General features: G+C 46.4%; 1 protein-coding gene across 4 annotated transcripts in view; it reads right to left on the bottom strand.

Annotated features, from left to right (window-relative positions):
• Window positions 1-19,702, bottom strand: part of FAM219A (family with sequence similarity 219 member A) — a 104,532-nt gene that overhangs the window by 45,888 nt on the left and 38,942 nt on the right. For all 4 annotated transcript variants that reach the window (XM_083817843.1, XM_083817841.1, XM_083817842.1 and 1 more), the window contains exon 2: window positions 3,803-3,902. In XM_083817843.1, the coding sequence (XP_083673969.1) occupies window positions 3,803-3,902 (100 nt within the window). The remainder of the gene's footprint in view (window positions 1-3,802; window positions 3,903-19,702) is intronic.

Raw genomic sequence — 19,702 nt, 5'->3', positions numbered from 1 at the left:
TGACCCCCAAACAAACGTGGTAATGAAACGTATTTACTTATGGGGCAGAGAAACAACCATAGAAAGGACATTCAAGCAGCAGGATAAATCTATGTTCGGAGCATGCAGCACAGCACAATTTCTGTCACACTTCAATCACTGTGGGCTCTGGAAGCAAAACTTCTATGCATGCTGGGTTGCTATTTAATTGAGCTCATTTAAACCAAGCTTCCAGCAAGCACATATGACAGATTTATATATGAATCTTCACAGAGTATAAAATGACATTTATCAACCTTCCGTCAGAGCATTTGACATTTGAACAATTGATTCCGATTTAACAGTGAAAAATGCCACTATCCATACAGAAAACTTGCAATAGGATTAAAACCCTAGTCACTACCATCCCCAACAACAGCTTTGCCAGGTAAGCTATTAAACATTTATGTACTACCTTAACTTTGTTTAGGCTTAAAGGGATTAAAAAGCAATCCAAATCCTGATGAGTTTAATGCAGAAGAGACTAAAGATTGAGTTGGAAGAAAAGGAGCCAGAGCTGGGAGACGTGAGACATTAAGCTGCTTGAAAATTGCAAAGGTCAGGCAGATTTTAAGAACGACAGCAACAGGAGCTGATGTGTTTTAAAAGCATGTTACACTGGCTGCAGACAATACCATCAGTCTCGTTTTGGCCCAGGTAACCTAGCACTCATCAGAGTATGGCTAAGAGTAGAGAGTCAATCCAAACTCTGTTAGATATGCGTTCACCTAATTGAAGAGGCACTCTGTATCCACAGGGAGAGGAGGGTTTTGAGCAGACTTCTCTCTGGAGCCCAGGCAGGAACATGCTTGTCAGTGTGGTTGGACAATTCCTCTTAAGCAGGTAGATTTCACCAACTATGATCTTCAGAAGCACAGTGTGGTCAGCACCGAGCATTCACTAGGCAGGAGCACTAGCAGGTCCTGGAGGCTGTGTCCTTCTATAACTCTGTGGAGCTCTAATACAATACAAGTTTTGGATGTTTTCTGTTATTCCCAGAAGACACCAGTTGAGCCTGTCCCTACTTTCATGGTTAAGCATGCTTTAATTTCCAGATGTAATATACCCCTCACAATTTATGCTTTAACTTTTGCAATGTTTACACCATCTGTAATGTCAAATATTTCTTTTTTGTTCCTGATATTTACTCCCTGAAAGATTTATGTAAGGCAAGCAGATCCTTTCTCCATCCTGCTTTTACCAGGTACAATATGCCAACCTCTTTCAGTTTTCTGTTATATGACAGGCTTTCAAATCGCTGGTCTTATGTACTTCTCATCTATACCAAGCCCACTCTAAATTCCTCTTGGTGGAACTGAAGCGATGAGATTGTTACACTGCATTGCAAACATCTTACCCTGGCCTTTCACAATAGCAGTGATACACCTTTATCTACTGGAAAAAGTGATTCAGACTCTTCTAATATCCACCTTTCCCACTTTAATGGTGGATAATAGCATTCGGCAGTGGCGAAATGCAATAAAATTTTCCCTACATGATAAAGCAGAAGTTTTGGCAGAAGAACTAATCATTCTGCTGTATCTGTATGTTTGGAAAAAAGCTGGGAAACTCTGCAAAGGTATGACTATGGCATATTTTTATGTATTAGTCCATTTTAATAATTACTTATCTTGCAATTATATCAGGCTTTCTCTTTCTTACTCACTTCCAGTTGGTAAACTTCAATTTACAGCAGACTGAGTTGCTCCTGTCATATTTTTCTCATTTCTATTACTTTAGTTTTCATGCCTTTCCTCTGTGGTATTTCTGAGTCTTTATTGTACTGATGTCCCCCTCCAACTCCCTCCTACTTTTTGTCCCTTTGTCATTAATGAACTTCTAAAAGAAATGACTGTTGGAGAAGCCCATTAACAATCCCCTTTCTTCTGATAGTTTCTCCTTCACCACTACCCAATGTGAAGTGAATTCCCCGGGGTTCTCAATTCACTGCCTCTGGTTATGCACTTACTTTATAAAACTGAAATTTGTTACAGATCTATTTTAAATTACCTTTACATTTAATTTGCATGAATCAAACTTATTATCTCTGAATCCAAATCTCTTTCTGATGATCAGATCTTCTATAATGTCCTCATGTGTTACCAAAGCCAAGTCTAAAATAAGCTCCATTTTCTGTCACATTAGTGAATCTCTGGAGGATATCTTTATTGTCCAGAAATGCAAGAATGTCTCAGACCTACCAATAATAGTATCAATTGCTCTCCAACCTAATTCCTGATGTTAAATTATCCAAAACAACTACTGCAGTAGTAATTATCTCTCTAATAACATCACAGAACTCTTTTGGTAGTGAAAAAGGATGCTGGTGGCATATGGCATGCTGGCAGTGATTATCTTTTACCAAACTGTGAGTTGAGCTGTCATTAACACATACTGCTGCTTTCTGCCATTTCCTGAAAAGCAGCTGCCCTTTTTAGAGTACTTATGATTGCTACTGCAGGACAGATATACTGTCCCAATGCACTTGCTCATATCCTCCATCAATAGTTCAAGGTCTTCCACCTTGCTGCATAACCTTGCTGCATTTGCACATCCAACTTTATGTCTCTTTTCCTCCCTAGTCACTCCTTCTTCAAGATCATTTATTCAACTACTTTCTTTCCCTTCACTGTCCATAGACGTAGTCTACAAAATTCCTTTATGCACTGCAATGACCAGATCTGTCTATTATTCAATCTCCCATAAACTCCAGCAGAGTCTTGAGACTGCACAAATGCTTCCAGACTTCTCCTGGTGTTTCTTTAAAGCTCCTCTTACCAATGAAGCCAACACCACTGTTTGCAGTAGTACTTAATGTCCTTGGGTGAAACCCACCTATTGACAAGATCTCTTCATAACCACGTAACGATGCTCACAGGTTCTCAAATCTTGTTCAGACTTTAGCTGTCTGCTGACCTTCCCTGTCATTCATTTGGTAGGGCTCAGGGCTATGCCACTGAACATCTGGGCATCCACCTTTTTCAGAGCCTTCCCTGACATGGCACAGTCACCCTCAATCAGCTCCAGCAGCATCCCATCAATGTCATTTATTCTGATGTGAAGGACAACTAGGGGACTGCTTCCTGCTCCCATCTGGAAATTTCCCAGACCATTTTTTACCCATGCTCTGAGCAAAAACCACACTATTCCTTTGACATGCCCTTTTTTCAGGGTCTTGAGTCTGTATGGCACAATAGAGATTCAGGTTTTGGAATCAGGATGGCAATGTGTGGATTACTGTCCTCTTGTAAGCATCAGCTTTGTGTGGAAGCAATGTGTTGTGCTAATATACGCTGCTGCTTCCAGAACTTCAGACACAGTGCTCAGAAATAGCATGAGTATTTCTTTGTGAACCATTACAAACCTACAGTCCCTCCACCTCACAACAACACAGCTCTGTCTTTTCCTGGTAATGGTCCAAGTCTCTGTTCCTCTCCCTTTTGTTTGCAGTCATCCTGTCCTCTTTTCACAGTCCCTCTGTATTATCTTCATTCTTTTTCTGGCCAAGCCTTAATCTTAGCTTTATGAAATTCTGTAGGTTTAAAAAGCTGTTCCTTCCTTTTCAAGAAGACCTCTACCACAGCCCAAGACAGAGTGTCCTTCGATGTTTGTAGGTCACTTCCCTGAGCAGCAGAATCACACCGATAAACTGCTCTGTGAGATTTCTGAGCTGAGCTGGTATGTTCAGCCATACAAATGGAGGTCTGCTTATGATCCCACTAGCACCTCACCATATTACAGACCTTAGATTCAGCCTTCTCGGTCTTCATCAGCAATGACTCACCTAATTTCACTTGAAGTGGGGACGGCTTATAGTTCATGGCTACTGTCTCTCCCTCTCTCGTATCACAATCTCTGTCCGAAATAGACGCAGCTGTTGGATCCTGTAGAGACAGAAAATGAAACAGAACAGAACAGTTTAGCTAAAAGTTATGCAGTCACTTCTCTACCTGGCTACTAGGCTAGTCCATCCCCACCCGCGTTCAGAGGAAGCAGAGAGTATGCTGGTGTTTTAAATGGCTGAAACCTAGGGGAAAATCACAGAACTTTGGAAGCATGTTTAGTATGTTAAAACTACCTCTGGAAATGCCAGATTTCAACATCAGAAACATGATGGATTCACAGATTCACAGATTTCTCTAGGTTGGAAGAGACGTCAAGATCATCGAGTCCAACCTCCGACCTAACACTAAGTACTCCACTAAACCATATCCCTAAGCTCTACATCTAAACGTCTTTTAAAGACCTCCAGGGATGGTGACTCCACCACCTCCCTGGGCAGCCTGTTCCAATGCTTAATAACCCTTTCGGTAAAGAAGTACTTCCTAACATCCAACCTAAAACTCCCCTGTCGCAACTTTAGCCCATTCCCCCTCGTCCTGTCACTAGGCACGTGGGAGAATAGACCAACCCCCACCTCTCTACAGCCTCCTTTCAGGTAACTGTAGAGAGCGATGAGGTCGCCCCTGAGCCTCCTCTTCTCCAGGCTGAACAAGCCCAGCTCCCTCAGCCGCTCCTCGTAAGACTTGTTCTCCAGACCCCTCACCAGCTTGGTCGCCCTTCTCTGGACTCGCTCGAGCACGTCCATGTCCTTCCTGTAGTGAGGGGCCCAAAACTGAACACAGTACTCGAGGTGCGGCCTCACCAGAGCCGAGTACAGGGGCACAATCACTTCCCTCGACCTGCTGGCCACACTGCTTCTTATACAGGCCAGGATGCCGTTGGCCTTCTTGGCCACCTGAGCACACTGCTGGCTCATATTCAGCCGACTATCCACCAATACTCCCAGGTCCTTCTCGGCCAGGCAGCTTTCCAGCCACTCATCTCCCAGCCTGTAGCTCTGCTTGGGGTTGTTGCAGCCCAGGTGCAGGACCCGGCACTTGGCCTTGTTGAACTTCATACAGTTGGCCTCAGCCCATCGCTCCAGCCTATCCAGATCCTCCTGCAGAGCCTTCCTGCCCTCGAGCAGATCGACACACGTACTTAGCTTGGTGTCATCTGCAAACTTACTGAGGGTGCACTGGACGCCCTCGTCCAGATCATCGATAAAGATATTAAAGAGGACCGGCCCCAGTACCGAGCCCTGGGGGACTCCACTAGTGACCGGCCTCCAACCAGATTTGACTCCATTCACCACAACTCTCTGGGCCCGGCCATCCAGCCAGTTTCTAACCCAGCGAAGCGTACGCCAGTCCAAGCCACGAGCAGCCAGTTTCTTGAGGAGAATGCTGTGGGAAACGGTGTCAAAAGCCTTACTGAGGTCAAGGTAGACCACGTCCACAGCCTTTCCCTCATCCACCAAGCGCGTCACTTGGTCATAGAAGGAGATCAGGTTCGTCAAGCAGGACCTGCCTTTCATAAACCCATGCTGACTGGGCCTGATCGCCTGCTTGCCCTGCAAGTGCCGCGTGATGACCCTCAAGATAATCTGCTCCATGAGCTTCCCCGGCACTGAGGTCAAACTGACAGGCCTATAGTTCCCCGGGTCTGCCCTCCGGCCCTTCTTATAGATGGGCGTCACATTTTCTAGCCGCCAGTCAACCGGGACCTCCCCCGATAGCCAGGACTGCCGATAAATGATGGAAAGAAACACACACACCACCTGTAAGCACACCTGTTGACACCTGTAAGCAATGCAAGCCAGTCAGTGAGTTTCAAAGCAAGGGACTGTTGCTCTGCTCCCTCAGAAAGAAATCACTCTGTGAGCTCAGTGAGTTCTCCTTCAGTCAGTAAGATCTGCAGAAAAGCACCAAGGAGTCCCGGTGGACACCAAGCTGAAGGTGAGTCAGCAATGAAGGGTGGAAGGGTGACAGCATTCTCAGCTGCATTACGCAAAGCATCACCAGTAGGTCTACAGAGATGATCCTTCCCCTCTACTCAGCACGGGGGAGGCTGCACCTGAGTGCTGGGTCCAGTTCCAGGCCCCTCAGGACAAGAGAGACATGGCCACACTGGGGAGAGTCCAACAGAGGGCCACCATGATGATAAAGGAGCTGGAGCACCTCTCCTGCGAGGAGAGGCCGAGAGAGCTGGGGCTGTTCAGGGGGGACAAGAGGCAGCTCGGAGGGATCTCACCAATGTCTGTAAACACCTGAAGGGAGGGTGCAAAGAGGATGGAGCTAGGCTCTTCCCAGTGGTGCCCAGTGCCAGGACAAGAGGCCATGGGCACAAACTGGAGCACAGGAGGTTCCCCTGAGCATCAGAAAGCACTGCTGTGTTGTGTGGGTGACAGAGCACCAGCACAGGTGGCCCAGAGAGGCTGTGGGGCCTCCCTCCTTGGAGATCTTCAAAATCCACCTGGACTGGGCCTGGGCACCATGCTCTGGGTGTCCCTGCTTGGGCAGGGGTTGGACCCGAGGGACCCAGAGCTCCTGCCCACCTCAGCCACTTGGTGGTTCTGTGAACCACCATCCTTTCCACCCCAGTGCTGCCTCTTTAATTCTTTTTAATTCTTTAGCTCTTTTTAACACACTGTGCTTAAGAGATAAAATATGATTCTTGAATTAGGCTCCGTCTTAATAGGAACTGGTCAAATACCACATGTAGCATTATTTTATCAAAATTCTGCTCCCTTGCACTGTCCAGTAGGCGTTCTTTGACAGCACTTAAAATGGATGGTTCTTACAAGACTCTGCATTCAATGACACAAAATAGATAATGCTGAACCTTCCTCTAAAATGTAGCCACTGCCAGAGTAGTGCAGAAGCAGTTTAATAATATGGTGAGAAAGGTTACAGTAAGTTGCAGACAACCAAGCCAGTATCTGGGAGAACATGATTAGGTATAAATAATAAATCACATGGGTTTTAGGTTAAAAAAACTATTTTTACGAAGAAAAATGCCAGGTTTTTAATAGCCACACTGAATGAGAAAGTATGGCAGCTGAATGGTAAAAGTGCAACAGTTGAAATTAAATGAAGATAAAAGTGGCAGACAGAAGAAAAAAAAATCCCAACTTCACAAATGAAAATGGTGAGCTGCAGCTAGCTTCTGTCACTCAAGGAAGGGATCCTGGATGACAGGTTCCATGAGATGACCAGAACAACACAGACCAGGACTCTTCAGCCAGGAAGAGACAATGGATGGGGGATCTGGGAGAAGTTTAAATGATCCAGAGTGGGATGAGAAGGTGAATAGGGATCAGCCAGCCTTTATTTTCTACAAGAAAGGGCTATAAAGTGGCAGTTAACATGCAGCAGCTGGAAACAAACTCAGTACTTCTCCATACAACAGGTGACAGGCTACTGAGGATGCTAAAAGGGGCTGAGAAAAGGGCGAGATAAATGCATGGAAGGGATATCCATGAGGATTATCAAATACTAAAGTTCTGCTGTGAGCTTAGGCAGCCCTAGAGGCACAGATCTCTGGAGAGAGTGAACCAGGGAGGTAACACTGGGGACTCACCCTGTTCTCGTGCTCATGGGGACACAATGAAGGGGTAGGTGAGACCTTTCATCTGACTAGTCTATGCCAGGAAATCATTTCTAAGGCTTAAAATGTTGCCCTTCTGCCTCAGCACACCTCACCGCTACATCAGACCCACTTGGGCACCCACTCCTGCCGCACAGCACTCATGACAGGCGCAAAGGGCCCATGCAGCAACAGCAGAGCCTGAGCAACCACCGCTGCGGTGCACGGGCCAGGCCTGCTCCCTCTGAATTGCAAAACTGAACCAGAAGGACACCAAGCTGGGCCAGGGACAGCATCCCCAGCACTAGAGTGCCTTGTCCGTGGCACTGGCATAACCCTGGTTCTGCAGCAACGCGCAGGGCTCCAGACAAGCACAAGCACAACAGCATTCCTGTGGTTCAGCTAGGGCTGCCCCCTTGCCTCTGTGCATCATGAATGCACACATTTCTCTCTCTGTAGCAAATCTACCCAGAGAAGTATTTACTCAACTAATTAGCCTTTTGCTTGTGGATGCCTACAAGCAGACCGAGGTCCACTGTGTGCTTATGTTACTGGAATCCACTTGTGGCTTTATCTTTTTTTTACAAGCCTTCCTTAGGCAATGCGTTCAGCTCGGACCCCAGCATCAGGGTCACAACTATGCGGTGTCACCTGTTCCAGGCCAGGTGACGTGATTTCTCTGCTCACCGGGAGCCAAACAACACTCCCAATCAAAAGGCAAGTGGCTGCAGGGGCTCCAAAATGGCTCTGGGAATTTAATACATTTTAGGTGGTTTTCTTTGGCTGTTCTTGAGACCTCCTCATGCCTCCTAGGGAAAAAAATACATTCAATCAGACCTCTGCATGAACATTTGGTTGGGGCCAGAGTTTAATCAAAGTTTTCTCCCCACATGCTCACAGCTTAATTGGGCATGGGTAACAGCAGCATTTGAACGGTGGGGTGTTTCCTTATCAGTTTGTTCTTCTTCTGGGCTCAACACCATGGACCCTGAAAATTCTGCCTCCTGCCAGGTACAGCCACATCCTGCAGCGAGTACAACATGCCGTGTCTGAACATCAGAAATTAGTTCCAGTGAACCTTCATGGTACAGCAGCAGTGTGAATCCTTAGTATGCAGGGGCATGGAGAGGAGCTGAAACCACTTTAAACTTAAATCAGGTGGTGCTCAGTAGGGTTTTTATTCCTTCTCTGTTCCACTCCTCTTCCCCTTTCCAGGTCAACAGTCTTTTTACTCTTACCGCCTGCCTCTCGCAGTAGCCCACACTGACTATGGGGCGGAATAACCCAAACAGCCAGCAAACTGCAGTGTTACACCCTGAGCAATGGAGCTGGGTGCAAATACACCCTTGAAACACCTCTGGAAATGCAGCTTCCTTTCACTTCACTCACAGTCAACACCTCTGATATCTCGCGAGCTTAACAAGCCTGCCCCGTGACTCCTCTGGGACCCCAGTGCATGTGGAAGGGAATGGGCACACATTTTTTGTGGCCTTCAGCTGCCCCTTAAGAGCAGGGCTGGTAACAGAGATGTCTCTACCTGTCCACCTTTCCAACCCTTGAGATCAGTCATTCCTGCAGCCACTAAAAGATGTTCTCCACCTTGCTCTCTGTGGGGAATTCTGCGATTATTAAAGCAGCTCTGCTTTTTGATAAGCAGAGGGGGAAGAGTGCCCTCATCCTCTGATCTCATAGAAAGACCCAATATAGAAGGCTGTATCCATCACTTCTCTCCTCAGTTCAGAGGCATTGGTCTAATTATCAGCAGCTAAATCATTATGATCTGACTGCTCAGGAATATCATCCAGTTAGCTTTGTCTCTCTCCAGTACAGGCCGATGATATGCTTGCTGTCTTCTGCCCGACTTAAAGATGCTGGACGTACTGGTACCAATGCATGCGTGACGGCCTACAGCAAGTACTTGCAGCCCAGCAGGCTCCTGCTCTCTGAAGCTGCCCATGCGGATCACATGCTATAAACAAATGCTAACAAGAAAGGACAAGCCCAAGTGTTTTGCTTTTTTTTTCCCACATAAAACAATGAGCTTGAAAATTTGATAGATGTTCTGTGCATGAGAAACTGACTTAGCACAAAAACAAGTGAGAAACTCATGCACGCCAATTGCGGGGCATATGTTTGGGTCACTGAGAAGTTTCTATCATTCCCATGTTGTCATACCGGACTCCGGGGCTAGAACATTGCTCCTGCTAATAGGTATTCACATCTCCAGTCTCTCTGCCCTGGGAACAGAAATCATACGCTCCTTGCAGATTCGCTCTGCCTCAAGCTGTGACACACAAGGTTGTCCTGAGGAATGCAGCTGTGGATGGCATGCTTGTGGGGAAGGGACTCTGATGTGCGTAGGTAGGTATGTAAAAGCACAGCCTCATAGTATTTTAGACAACAGACCTCTGAAGCCTTTAGGTAGCACTACAATATAAACATGAAATATCTATAAGCATAGAGTGTAAAAAAAAAACAAAACCAAAACACAAAAACTAAAACACTGGGAACTGAGATGTATAAAATGTGTACAGATTTGTGTGATCTATGTGGGAAAACTTTAAAGTAGAGGGATAAAGGATGTGAGATTTATAGTGAGTCAAGCTGAACAATGGTCAGTAATGGCATATTCTGGAAGAGAAAGGGAAGTGTCACAGGGGGATGTACTGCAGGAATGTAACCTGCAAACCTCACAAAAGAGTCTCTCATGCTCTCCTCTCTATCCCTCGGGCTCCAGCTTAAACATTCTGTTTTGGAGCCCATTACTTCAAGTAAGATGTAATCCCCTCGGCTCTCCTATGGATGAAAGCTTGAAGCTAGAACCATCCAGGAATACTAAAAGAATGGATTTGCTCAGAGAAGAAAGGGGAAGACTAAGGAGTCTCATAATAGCTGTCTTCAGATACATAAAGAACCGCTGCAGAAAAAAAGGGTGTCTTTTTTTCCTCATGTTTCTGATCACCAGAACAAGAAACGATTACCTTAGACTGCAAAGCTGCAAGGAAATATCAGGGTCCTTGTTTAATAAATGTGGAGCAATGATCCAACGAAGCGATAGTGAAATGGCTTTGAACGACAGGAAAAGGTTTAAGTGCTAATACTATTTCAGTTCAGATTCTAAAGCAGGGTTTGGAAAAGATATCAAATGCTGGAGGATTCTCACATATATGAAACATGAAACACAAAAACATACGAACTGTCAGATCAGAGGCCCAGGAAGGTCAGTATAAAATTATAGAAAAATTCATAAACCAAATGTCTGGCTAGGAAGGAACAAAACACAGCATGGTAGGGGTAGGTTTCTATAGCCCTGGTATCTTCTAGAGACATCAAAGGCAATGGCAGATCTTGTATTTATGCAAAATGGAATATAGGAGGAGGAACGACTTAGGGAAACTGGTAGGTGGCTATAGGGGCTGTAAGGTTTTGTAGTTTATCTGGCTTACAGTACAAAACATTCAGGTGACAAGGCAACAGATACTCCCCTGATGCAGGAGCCAGTGGTGCCATGAAGCTGAACAAAGCCAGAACATCCCTTTCACACCCCAGCACTATTGCTCAGGGTGTCAGAGCTACCGAGTCAAGGAACCAGGAGTGCAAATGCACACCCTGCGTTTGTCCTGTGCACAGGAAAAAAGACTGTAGTGCTCAAAGCTCAGCCTAGAAAGAATGCAAATTCTTTCAAACAGTGAAGTGTGACACTGATAACAGACAGAGAATTAAACCTGGAGTCCCCTAGCACTGATCTGTCCAAGCTGGGGAAAGCCATACTGTGATGCAACCTAGCATCTGCACCCCAGCTTTTCTGGGGCCCATCCTGGATGGGATGGCAGAGGCTGTACGTCCTCAGGCTCTGACCTCTGTCCAGCTGCCCTCAGGATGCTCGGCACTGCCTCTAACCACTCACTCCCCCATCCTGCTTAAGGGGAGAGGAGCCCACTTCTGAGCCAAACAGAACACCAGTTAACTGTGGGAATGAGAGGTCATGCAAATTTCCTAACCACTTCCAAGGATCATGGCTGGCCTTCACCTTCTCTCTGGGAGATCTGGAGAAAAACATGTTTTTTCTAACTCTCACACGTTGAAGGAACTCTAGAAACGCATAGTGACCAGAGCAGAAGGCTCCCGGGACGTCATGGTCAGCACTTTTCATCAGCATGTACATCTTCTTAGCATTGCCAGTTTGTACCTAGGGAAAGTAAGTGGCATTTTGGCGACACAGTGAGTGATGCACCAAAATACACTCTGATAGCTACTGACTTAGTTTCAAAAACCTAATAAACAACACCTGTTTATTGACATTCCGCTAGCTCTGCCAATGCACCAGTTACAACGCTGCTGTTTTTATTTCCTGAGCAACTGGTGAACAAATCTTATTGAACAGTAACAAAACAGGCCTGCAATACCCACTACAGGATCCAGGTTTCAAACTCAATTCATTTATAAGACAAACCAGTATTTGAAGCCATTTTTTCATCAGCTGAAACCAGCAGAGTTAATATTGGTGTGTGATTAAAACCTCAAGCCTACTTAATTAAACTCAACCAGCTCAACTGCACTGGCATTACATTCTACTGTGCACAGCCACAGTAGGTGAAGCTTAATCCTCTGGCAGGTAACGAGGAGTTCAGGTCTTTGCTTTGTTTAAAAGGGGTCCAGAAGAGAAGTGCCAGTCTGCCTTTCTGTGCCGCCGTGCTTGTTGACACGCTCCTGTGAAACCCTGTAAGAGGACAGCCTGACTTCCATGTTCGGGCTGAACACAACGCAACAAGCAGAAAGGCGTAAGTGAACAAGAAGTTTCAAATGTCTGTTTTCCTAATCAGAAATGACATTTGCAGCACAGGGAAGAAAGTCCCTTTTTTTGGATGATGATGTATGACTAATCCTGGGAGTCCACAGTAACAGAGGAAGCACCAAATCTGTAAGTAGACCGAATGCTTTGGGAAAGCGACTGAGGGACAAGGAGGAAAAATGGGAGTAATTACATGATTTCTGTTAGATTTCCCTCAGAGAAGCCAGCAGCACAACCAGCCCCCGGTCCTTTCCTTTCAATCACGACAGAGTATATTTAACACTGTATTTCCCTCCTGGCTCTTCTCACACACGATCATAAGCCATCCCTTTTATCACATGCATTTATAGGTTTGGTATCTTGTGCTAACTTTACAGGACTTAAATTGGATCGTTAACATTGCAAATTACAGAAATACCACATTACACTCCCCAACGCCTGCAGCACTTGACAAGTGGCTGGCATGCAATACCTGTTTAAAACCAGCTATTAACTGAGGTATGTTTTCAGAATGCTTCAATACCAAAACATTTCCCTCCATATAAAGGTTATATACATGAGGGCATTAACACCGTTCCTTTTGTACCTCTGATTATACATCCACGGTTCTGAGGACCAATGATACACGATTATTTAAGGCAATAAAGCATCACAAATTCCTTGGTAGCTGTTTTTAAGAGTCAGTTTAGCAACTGGCACGTGGCCAAACCAGGACCTCAAAATCAACCAAGCAACTTTATAATTGTTTCCTAAACCTCGACTCAGGAGGGAGGATATCCTCAATATGATTAAAAGAGCCAAGGTCATGGTGTGTTTGAAGGCTGGGGGCTGGAATAAGTGCCTAGGCTTCTATAGGCACCTCCTATAGAAAACTGCAGTGCTCAGCCACAGTGTTGCCCCTAAGGGACAACAGCAGCAACTTTTAGGGATTGAATTCATGCTTGTCAGTAAGTTTCTAGAGCTTCTTTCAAAGGTTTGCCCCATTCCTTCAAAGCTTTAAAGAGGCATCACCAAGAGTAAAACTATTAAAAAGAAAACTAAACTCATTTAAAAAAATGAGTTTTCCACCAGAGAGGATCTGTGCTTCCTTCCCATGGACAGCCTTAACACCCAGAGAAAAAAGTTGAGAACGTGCAATGTAAGTGGTGCCATGCCACGGTCACGGGCATACACAGATATACATTTACAGATCCTCTCTTGCCCCGGCCCCTCCGCACACAGCGAGGCTGTTCCAGCTGTACATGAAAGATGAGATCAAAGCTTGCCCGATGCAAACATTAAAAGCGTTGGCTGGTTCCAGCAGACACTGCAGCGATGAGATATTCCAACAAAAATGTCCCAGCAAAACACAAATGACAGTAGGAGAGCCCTGTTCCAGTGATGTAAGTTCTCCAATATCCTGGAGACTGGATAACCACCTTCATAGACAAAATGCTACGTTGCTAGGCTTCCAGAGCCTCTGGAAGTAAGAACAATAGTAGGAAAAGGCTGGGCTGGCTCCACATCCATAACTTTCAACAGCCCGAGGGCTTCAGTCAGCGGTTCAATGTCGCAGTTATTTAGTAATACCACCCCCAGCATGTCTCTGGAGCAACCTGTTCTTCTCCAGTTAGCAATTAGGATGTCATGTGGTTGTTTTTTTTTTTTTTTCATAGAAAGGCAGCTGATTTTTACACGTTCAATTTCTACGTGTGTAAGATGAATAAGGTCTTGCTTTTTGCTCTGGACTATCTCCAGCACCTTTAATCCATTTCCTCAGAACCTCTTCTGAGCTGTTCGATTGTTCCTCCTGTTCAGTTCTTCTCCAGGAACCTTTCTTCGTTCTGCTTTGCTCTTGTCTCTTTGCTCACCCCACTCAAGGATGGCAGGGGTGTCTGGCTGCACAGGCTCCCTGGCTGAGGTCTCAAGTCAACAGGGAGACCCACACACCTGACAACAGAGTCTGGTGAGGCTCAGCTCAAGGTCAGGCACTTCTGGAAGGAAAATGAGACGTGTGAAGACTGTAGATCTTTTTGTCAGCCCCTGGATTGATGTCTAAGCCACAGGATGTCTTCTCCATTGCACACCTACTCTGTGTTTGCCAGATCCTACCTTTCAACTCAAGGCACCCTGGGCAGGCTGCTTGCTGTCTTGACAAGCTGTGCTTTTACGCCTCCAGTTTACTCAGCCTGCACTCACAATCAAGGACAAGGAGGGATCTTGTGAGGGCTTTCAGCAGGGAATCACCGCATCTCCCTTTAACTACTCAGCCAGAACTGGCTCAGGAAAAGAGAGAAAGTCACCGGCAGGGAAATCCCAAGGGCTCAGCCCCTTGCTTTCCAGGGAAGTTGAAAGTCTGGGAATGATGCTATAGAAAATGCAAACAGTCAGGATGTTGAATGCAAGTACCTGTGCATTTGACCAACATCAAAGCCACTTCTGGTGCCAGAAATGAGAGGCACTGATAAAGCCAAGAAAAGGAGACAGCCTGCAAAACAGAGGCCAGACAAGGCCCTGAAGGAGCAGTGTGGAGACCCATTGCTCTTGGAGGAAGGTTTCAAGAGATTTCTCACGAATAATGGATGCCCAGTGACGTTAAAAGCCATTTAACAAACCTAAAAACCTTGACTCTTCCAACACAACCCAAAAGACCAACAGCTGCCCAAGACTCATGCACCAAGTGTACCTCTCATGCTGCAGACAGGAGGAGATCTCAGTGGTGGCCACCAGCCTGCCCAGAGCAGGGGACTCTGCCAACCCATGCTTCCGTACCCGCCCAGGTACGAGGAGGTGTCTCCTGGCCCCATAACCCAGGCTGACAGGCTAACAACTTTGAGAAGGCAGCTTGGGCAAGGACTGCTCTTGTCCTCACCTCGCCATGCTTTATTTCAAAGTCAGCAGCACACTGTCCGGGGCACGGCCAAGGAGGCCACTTGCCCATCCTGCAAAGGTGGATCCTAGCATGAAAATCTTACTGGTTTTTCTCCGCTAGCACAGAAAACAAAGCTGCCAAGCAGAGTGCTCAGCAGCCTCTTTCTCTTTAGCACAGCGCTTTGAACTTGTCCCAAGAGATGGAGAGCTCAATCATCAGATTTCCATATTTATAAGGAGAGAGTTTCTGTTTAGCCAAGCTTGTGACAGAAATAACCCCGCAAACAGCAGCAGAAGCAGCAGCACAGCAAACCCGTCTGAGGGGTGGGGATGCGAAAGCTGAGGCAGATCTCCAGAAGCTCTGCTTCGGCACGGCTCTCGAGAAATTCGGAGGGCACAAAACGTTTTGGCTTCTAAAATAAGAGTCCACCTCACCTCCACACCTGTGTCTCTGTGACTAATTAGCAGCCGGAGGATACGGGTTCTCCTCTGATAAAGCGCCGTTTGGCTCGGCTCTCCCCTGACACGTTTGTATTAGAAATATCTTGTTATGTGACTAATCAGGGAAGCCGAGACTAAGGCACAGGAGCCGACTTAAAGGGAAATTGCTGATTTTTATGAAAATAAAAATTAATAAATTATTCTGCTCATAAATTATTCTGCCTCCAAAGGGCAGAGACACTTCTTTCCCTGAAAAACTTCACTTCATTCCTGAAAAAAAAAAAAAGTACAAAATTAAGATCTCTGAAGAAAAACCTATTTTTATTCCCAGAAGGGGAAACTCTCATCTCCTCCCGTACTGAAGCCGGTGGCACTGGGCTGGCTTGCGTTTCCCTGGTTATTGCAGGACTGCAGTTTGCTGGCTGCAGAGGGCCGGGACAGCACGTCAGCCCGACACCGCAGCAGGGGTAGGCCTCAGCGAGGTGCTCGACAGCCGCAGCGCTGTCGGAGGCTGCGGATGGGAAGTGACAAGCGTGGTTAGGGTTTAACCACGTTCAGCTTCGAGCTGGTGGCACGCAAAATGCCAGCCACATCCCCGGCTGTCCCTTGAGAGCAAGGGAAGATATTTAGCGCTGTTATCTTTCACACAGCGCAGCAGCCTCAGCGAGGACCAGAGCATGCCTCAAATACTGAGGTAAACCCAGCCTGGCAGGAGCTGTTTGAAATAAAGGCAAGCAGACACCATTTAACAGCGTGAGGAGAGTGTTTTTAAGGGGAGATTTGTTTCTCTCCACGTTCCCTGCAATGGAGCTGGTCTCCATCCGGCCCCAGCTTGTCTCCTCAGCCTCCCGTTGACAGCGCCAGAAAGAGATATCAGGCCAGACAGCTTCCGCCTCGCTTCTCCTTTGAAGGCAGCCCCTTTATCAGCCTAAATCAAGCCATCTGTCCCTGGCCCCCTCCGAGGCGATGCAGCAGATTGCAGAGGAAACACCGCGCGAGGTGGGACCAGGAGGTCAAGGAAGCTCCTCGCACGCACAAAAAGCCAAACCAGACCCCCTTCCCCCAGCGCCGGGGGGAAGCCCTTGAGCTGGGAAGGGAGATGAAAGGGTGGCTGCTGCCATCAGTGCTCCTGGGATGGGCTCAGACACACGCTCACCGGCCCCTGCTGCTTGGCTCCCTCTGGGCTGCTGCTCCTTCTGCCACGGAGACATGGAGCAGCCCCAAAGCCCTGCACAGGGGCTCCCGGAGGCTTGCTGGAAGTCAGGCTGCTGAGAGACACGCAGGGCTTTGCTTGCTTAGCGTGACTGCCCAAATCTTTCCATTTTGACAGTTTGTTGTTTGTTGTTTTTTTTTTTTCCATTTGCCAAATGCCTATTCTCTGGGCCAAAATTTTGCACTGCAGGTACTTCTCAACCTCATTTTTTAAAAAAAAACAATATATAATTTAATAAACACAAATACAATTTTTTTGTTGGGGTGCTGGGAATCTATTTTGTCATCTTCAGCCCTCCCTGCTAAGTGATAGCCCCTCAGCAATCGCAGCCTCAGGGTGATGAGGGCAGGGGGCTGAGGAAGGAGGGGAGGCAGAGTCTGCTGGTAGGACTCAAGATGGATGGGGATGGGGGAAATGGATGGGATGGCTAGCTAGGAGGGGCTGAAGGATGTTCCTGGACAGGTCCAAGAAGACAATGAAGAGACAGGACGGAGATGGTGAGTGTACCATTGCTGTTACTTCCCCAGCTGTATTAAGCTCTAAAAGCCCTCCTGCACTGACGAGAAATCAGCAGGATTTAGTAACCTTGCTGTCCCTGTGGCCTGAGCTTAGCTAGGGCTAGTGGCACAGAGCTGAGCACTCAGACAGCCTTGATCCATGCTGATGCTGCTGTGCCAGGTCATGCTGGACTTCCTTTATAGCCCATTTTCCTCTGTTAAAACTGCAGGGAACTGACATTACAAGAAAAAACCCCCAAACCAGCAGGGCTGGTTATCCAAGCTCCAAAATACAGCGGCTGCAGCCTAATTTGAGTCCTTGCAACCTATCTGCTATAAAACAGTCTTTAATGACATACTCACGTAACCTCTTTTCCTTGGTAATTCAGGGGACAGGACAGACCTATGCTGGAGATGAACCAGGGTTAAGCAACCAGGGAAGAGAAGCCCAAGTACATGATTTCTTGCAGAAGCTGCAAGTCACGTAGGGAGCAGGGAAACAGTGCACAGGAGGAAAGATGATCTCGTGGTTATACAACCCAGGGCTGTCCTAGGGAACTGGGACCTTTACTCTTGAGCTCTTACGTGAAGTGTGCCAAGCCTCTTAAACCAGATTTCCCACAAAGGGTCACTAATAAGGTCTCTCTCCTTTCCTGGGTTCCTGGCTCATAGCCCTGTAGTGCAATTTGCTGAGTGCTGCTTGCAACTGCTACCGAAGTGAGCGGCAGATGTGCTGTGAATAGGAGAAAAGCTATGAATTAGGATGATAAAATAATCATCAGGCAAGAGGTGCGCTGCACCAAAAACCCCAAATGATGTTCTGGCCTGAATTACTGTCTGTTTCAAGCCCTTATCCATCTAGTCACAAAATCATAAGAGAGAGGGATGGGATTTTGAAAGGGCTGGGGGATCTTGCGGACTTTTTAAACCACCCCCTCACCAGGCAGGAGCGCTGCAGAGATAAACAAAGACTTCGTGAAGTGCTCAAGCACCATGTCCGGCCAAACACCACAGAACAGCCCACAAAATGACTGACTTAGGGGTATTTTGACCTGCTGTGAACACCTAGACAGCCAGGTAGGCACAATGAGACTACAGCAAAATCCAGAAAGCCTTGCTTGTGAACAGAGCGAATCCTGTCCATCTGAACAGAGAAATGGTCTTGTTTCTAAACTATTCATAGTGCATAAGGTCCGTATCAGGGAGGAGGCTTAACGTGGCAGTTTGTAAGTAGCTCTGGGCATTCTCCTTAGATATTGACTATCCCTTTCTGTCAAGTGAAGCCTGTGCCAGTGGGTCCATAAGCCATAGGAAGGGGTTCACATCCCAGCCTCTCCCCCTCACCCCACTATAACTCAGCTTTGGGATCTGTGTTGTTCTAAGTTCTGTTTTGGAGTAGCAGTCTGGGTACCCACAAAAACCTTGTCTCCTTTTTCTACCTCCTTGACTATTTCCCTCCTCTTAGTATGCATCCTTTTATTTATTTCCCGAAGAAGAAACAATTCCACTATTTTCACTGTCTCTTTCTTGTTACCATCTCTTTATGGTTCTACAACGTCTTTCTCAAGGTGGGTGATCAGAAACACATGCAATGTCCCAGGCACCGTACTACTGATCTAGAACGGCTTCACAGTATCTTGTCTACTCTCTGCTCCCTGAACTTTTGTTTGCCTTTTTGTTTTTGTTGCCACAAAACCTAGATAGCTTAATTCGAGTTCCCACCAGTGATGCTGAGTTCTTTCCCATGTGTCTCAGCTATCCTCCTTTTCATCTTTCAAAGCGTTTTTGTGAGAGGTGTCTGAATCATTATCCCCATTTTATACCCATTTTATATCCAGAGAGGTGAAGCTGTTCAACACAAGAGCAGGAGAGCTGTGTCCTCCCCCCTGGTTTTGCCTCTGAGACAAGAGCATTTTCATAAATGCATTTCTACCGAATCCACTTGGTAGCACACACCAGAAAGCAGTGAGTACCAACATTACACTTCCAACTACACTGCAGGGGAAGGAAAACGGTCAGAAGCTGCAGTTCCAGGACTACGTTACAGTCCTGAAAAGTGGTTCCTTCCTGCAAGAACTTGATATTAAGCAGAAAATTACATAAACAAATCAAAAGTCTTGCAAGCCACATTGTTCCCCAGACATTTTAAAGGTTGGGTTCAGTATACAGGCTTGTTTCTTTTTCTTGTAATCTTCTTTTTCCAGCAAAATGTTTTTTCCAGAATTGCCTTGCAAACGGCTTCATGCTCTTTGCTCATTTAATTTTCTCAGGAACTTACTCCTTTCTCATTATCATCCAAACTACTGTAATTCAGACAGCGCTCCCCAACGTGTCAATTATGTCACACATCCCTGATCAATGTAAAGAGTCGCCTCTCTACCAATCTGTCACATCTGACAATTTCTGCTCCCTGTGAGTCTCATTTATATAAGGAGCTCACAATTAAAAGCAACACATGAGCTTAAAAAGATAATAAAAAAT

The sequence above is a fragment of the Anser anser genome, assembly GCF_964211835.1.
Source record: "Anser anser genome assembly, chromosome: Z".
Lineage (NCBI taxonomy): Eukaryota > Metazoa > Chordata > Aves > Anseriformes > Anatidae > Anser > Anser anser.
The sequence above is the reverse complement of the archived record's forward strand: the minus strand, read 5'-3'. Positions and strand labels throughout refer to the sequence as shown.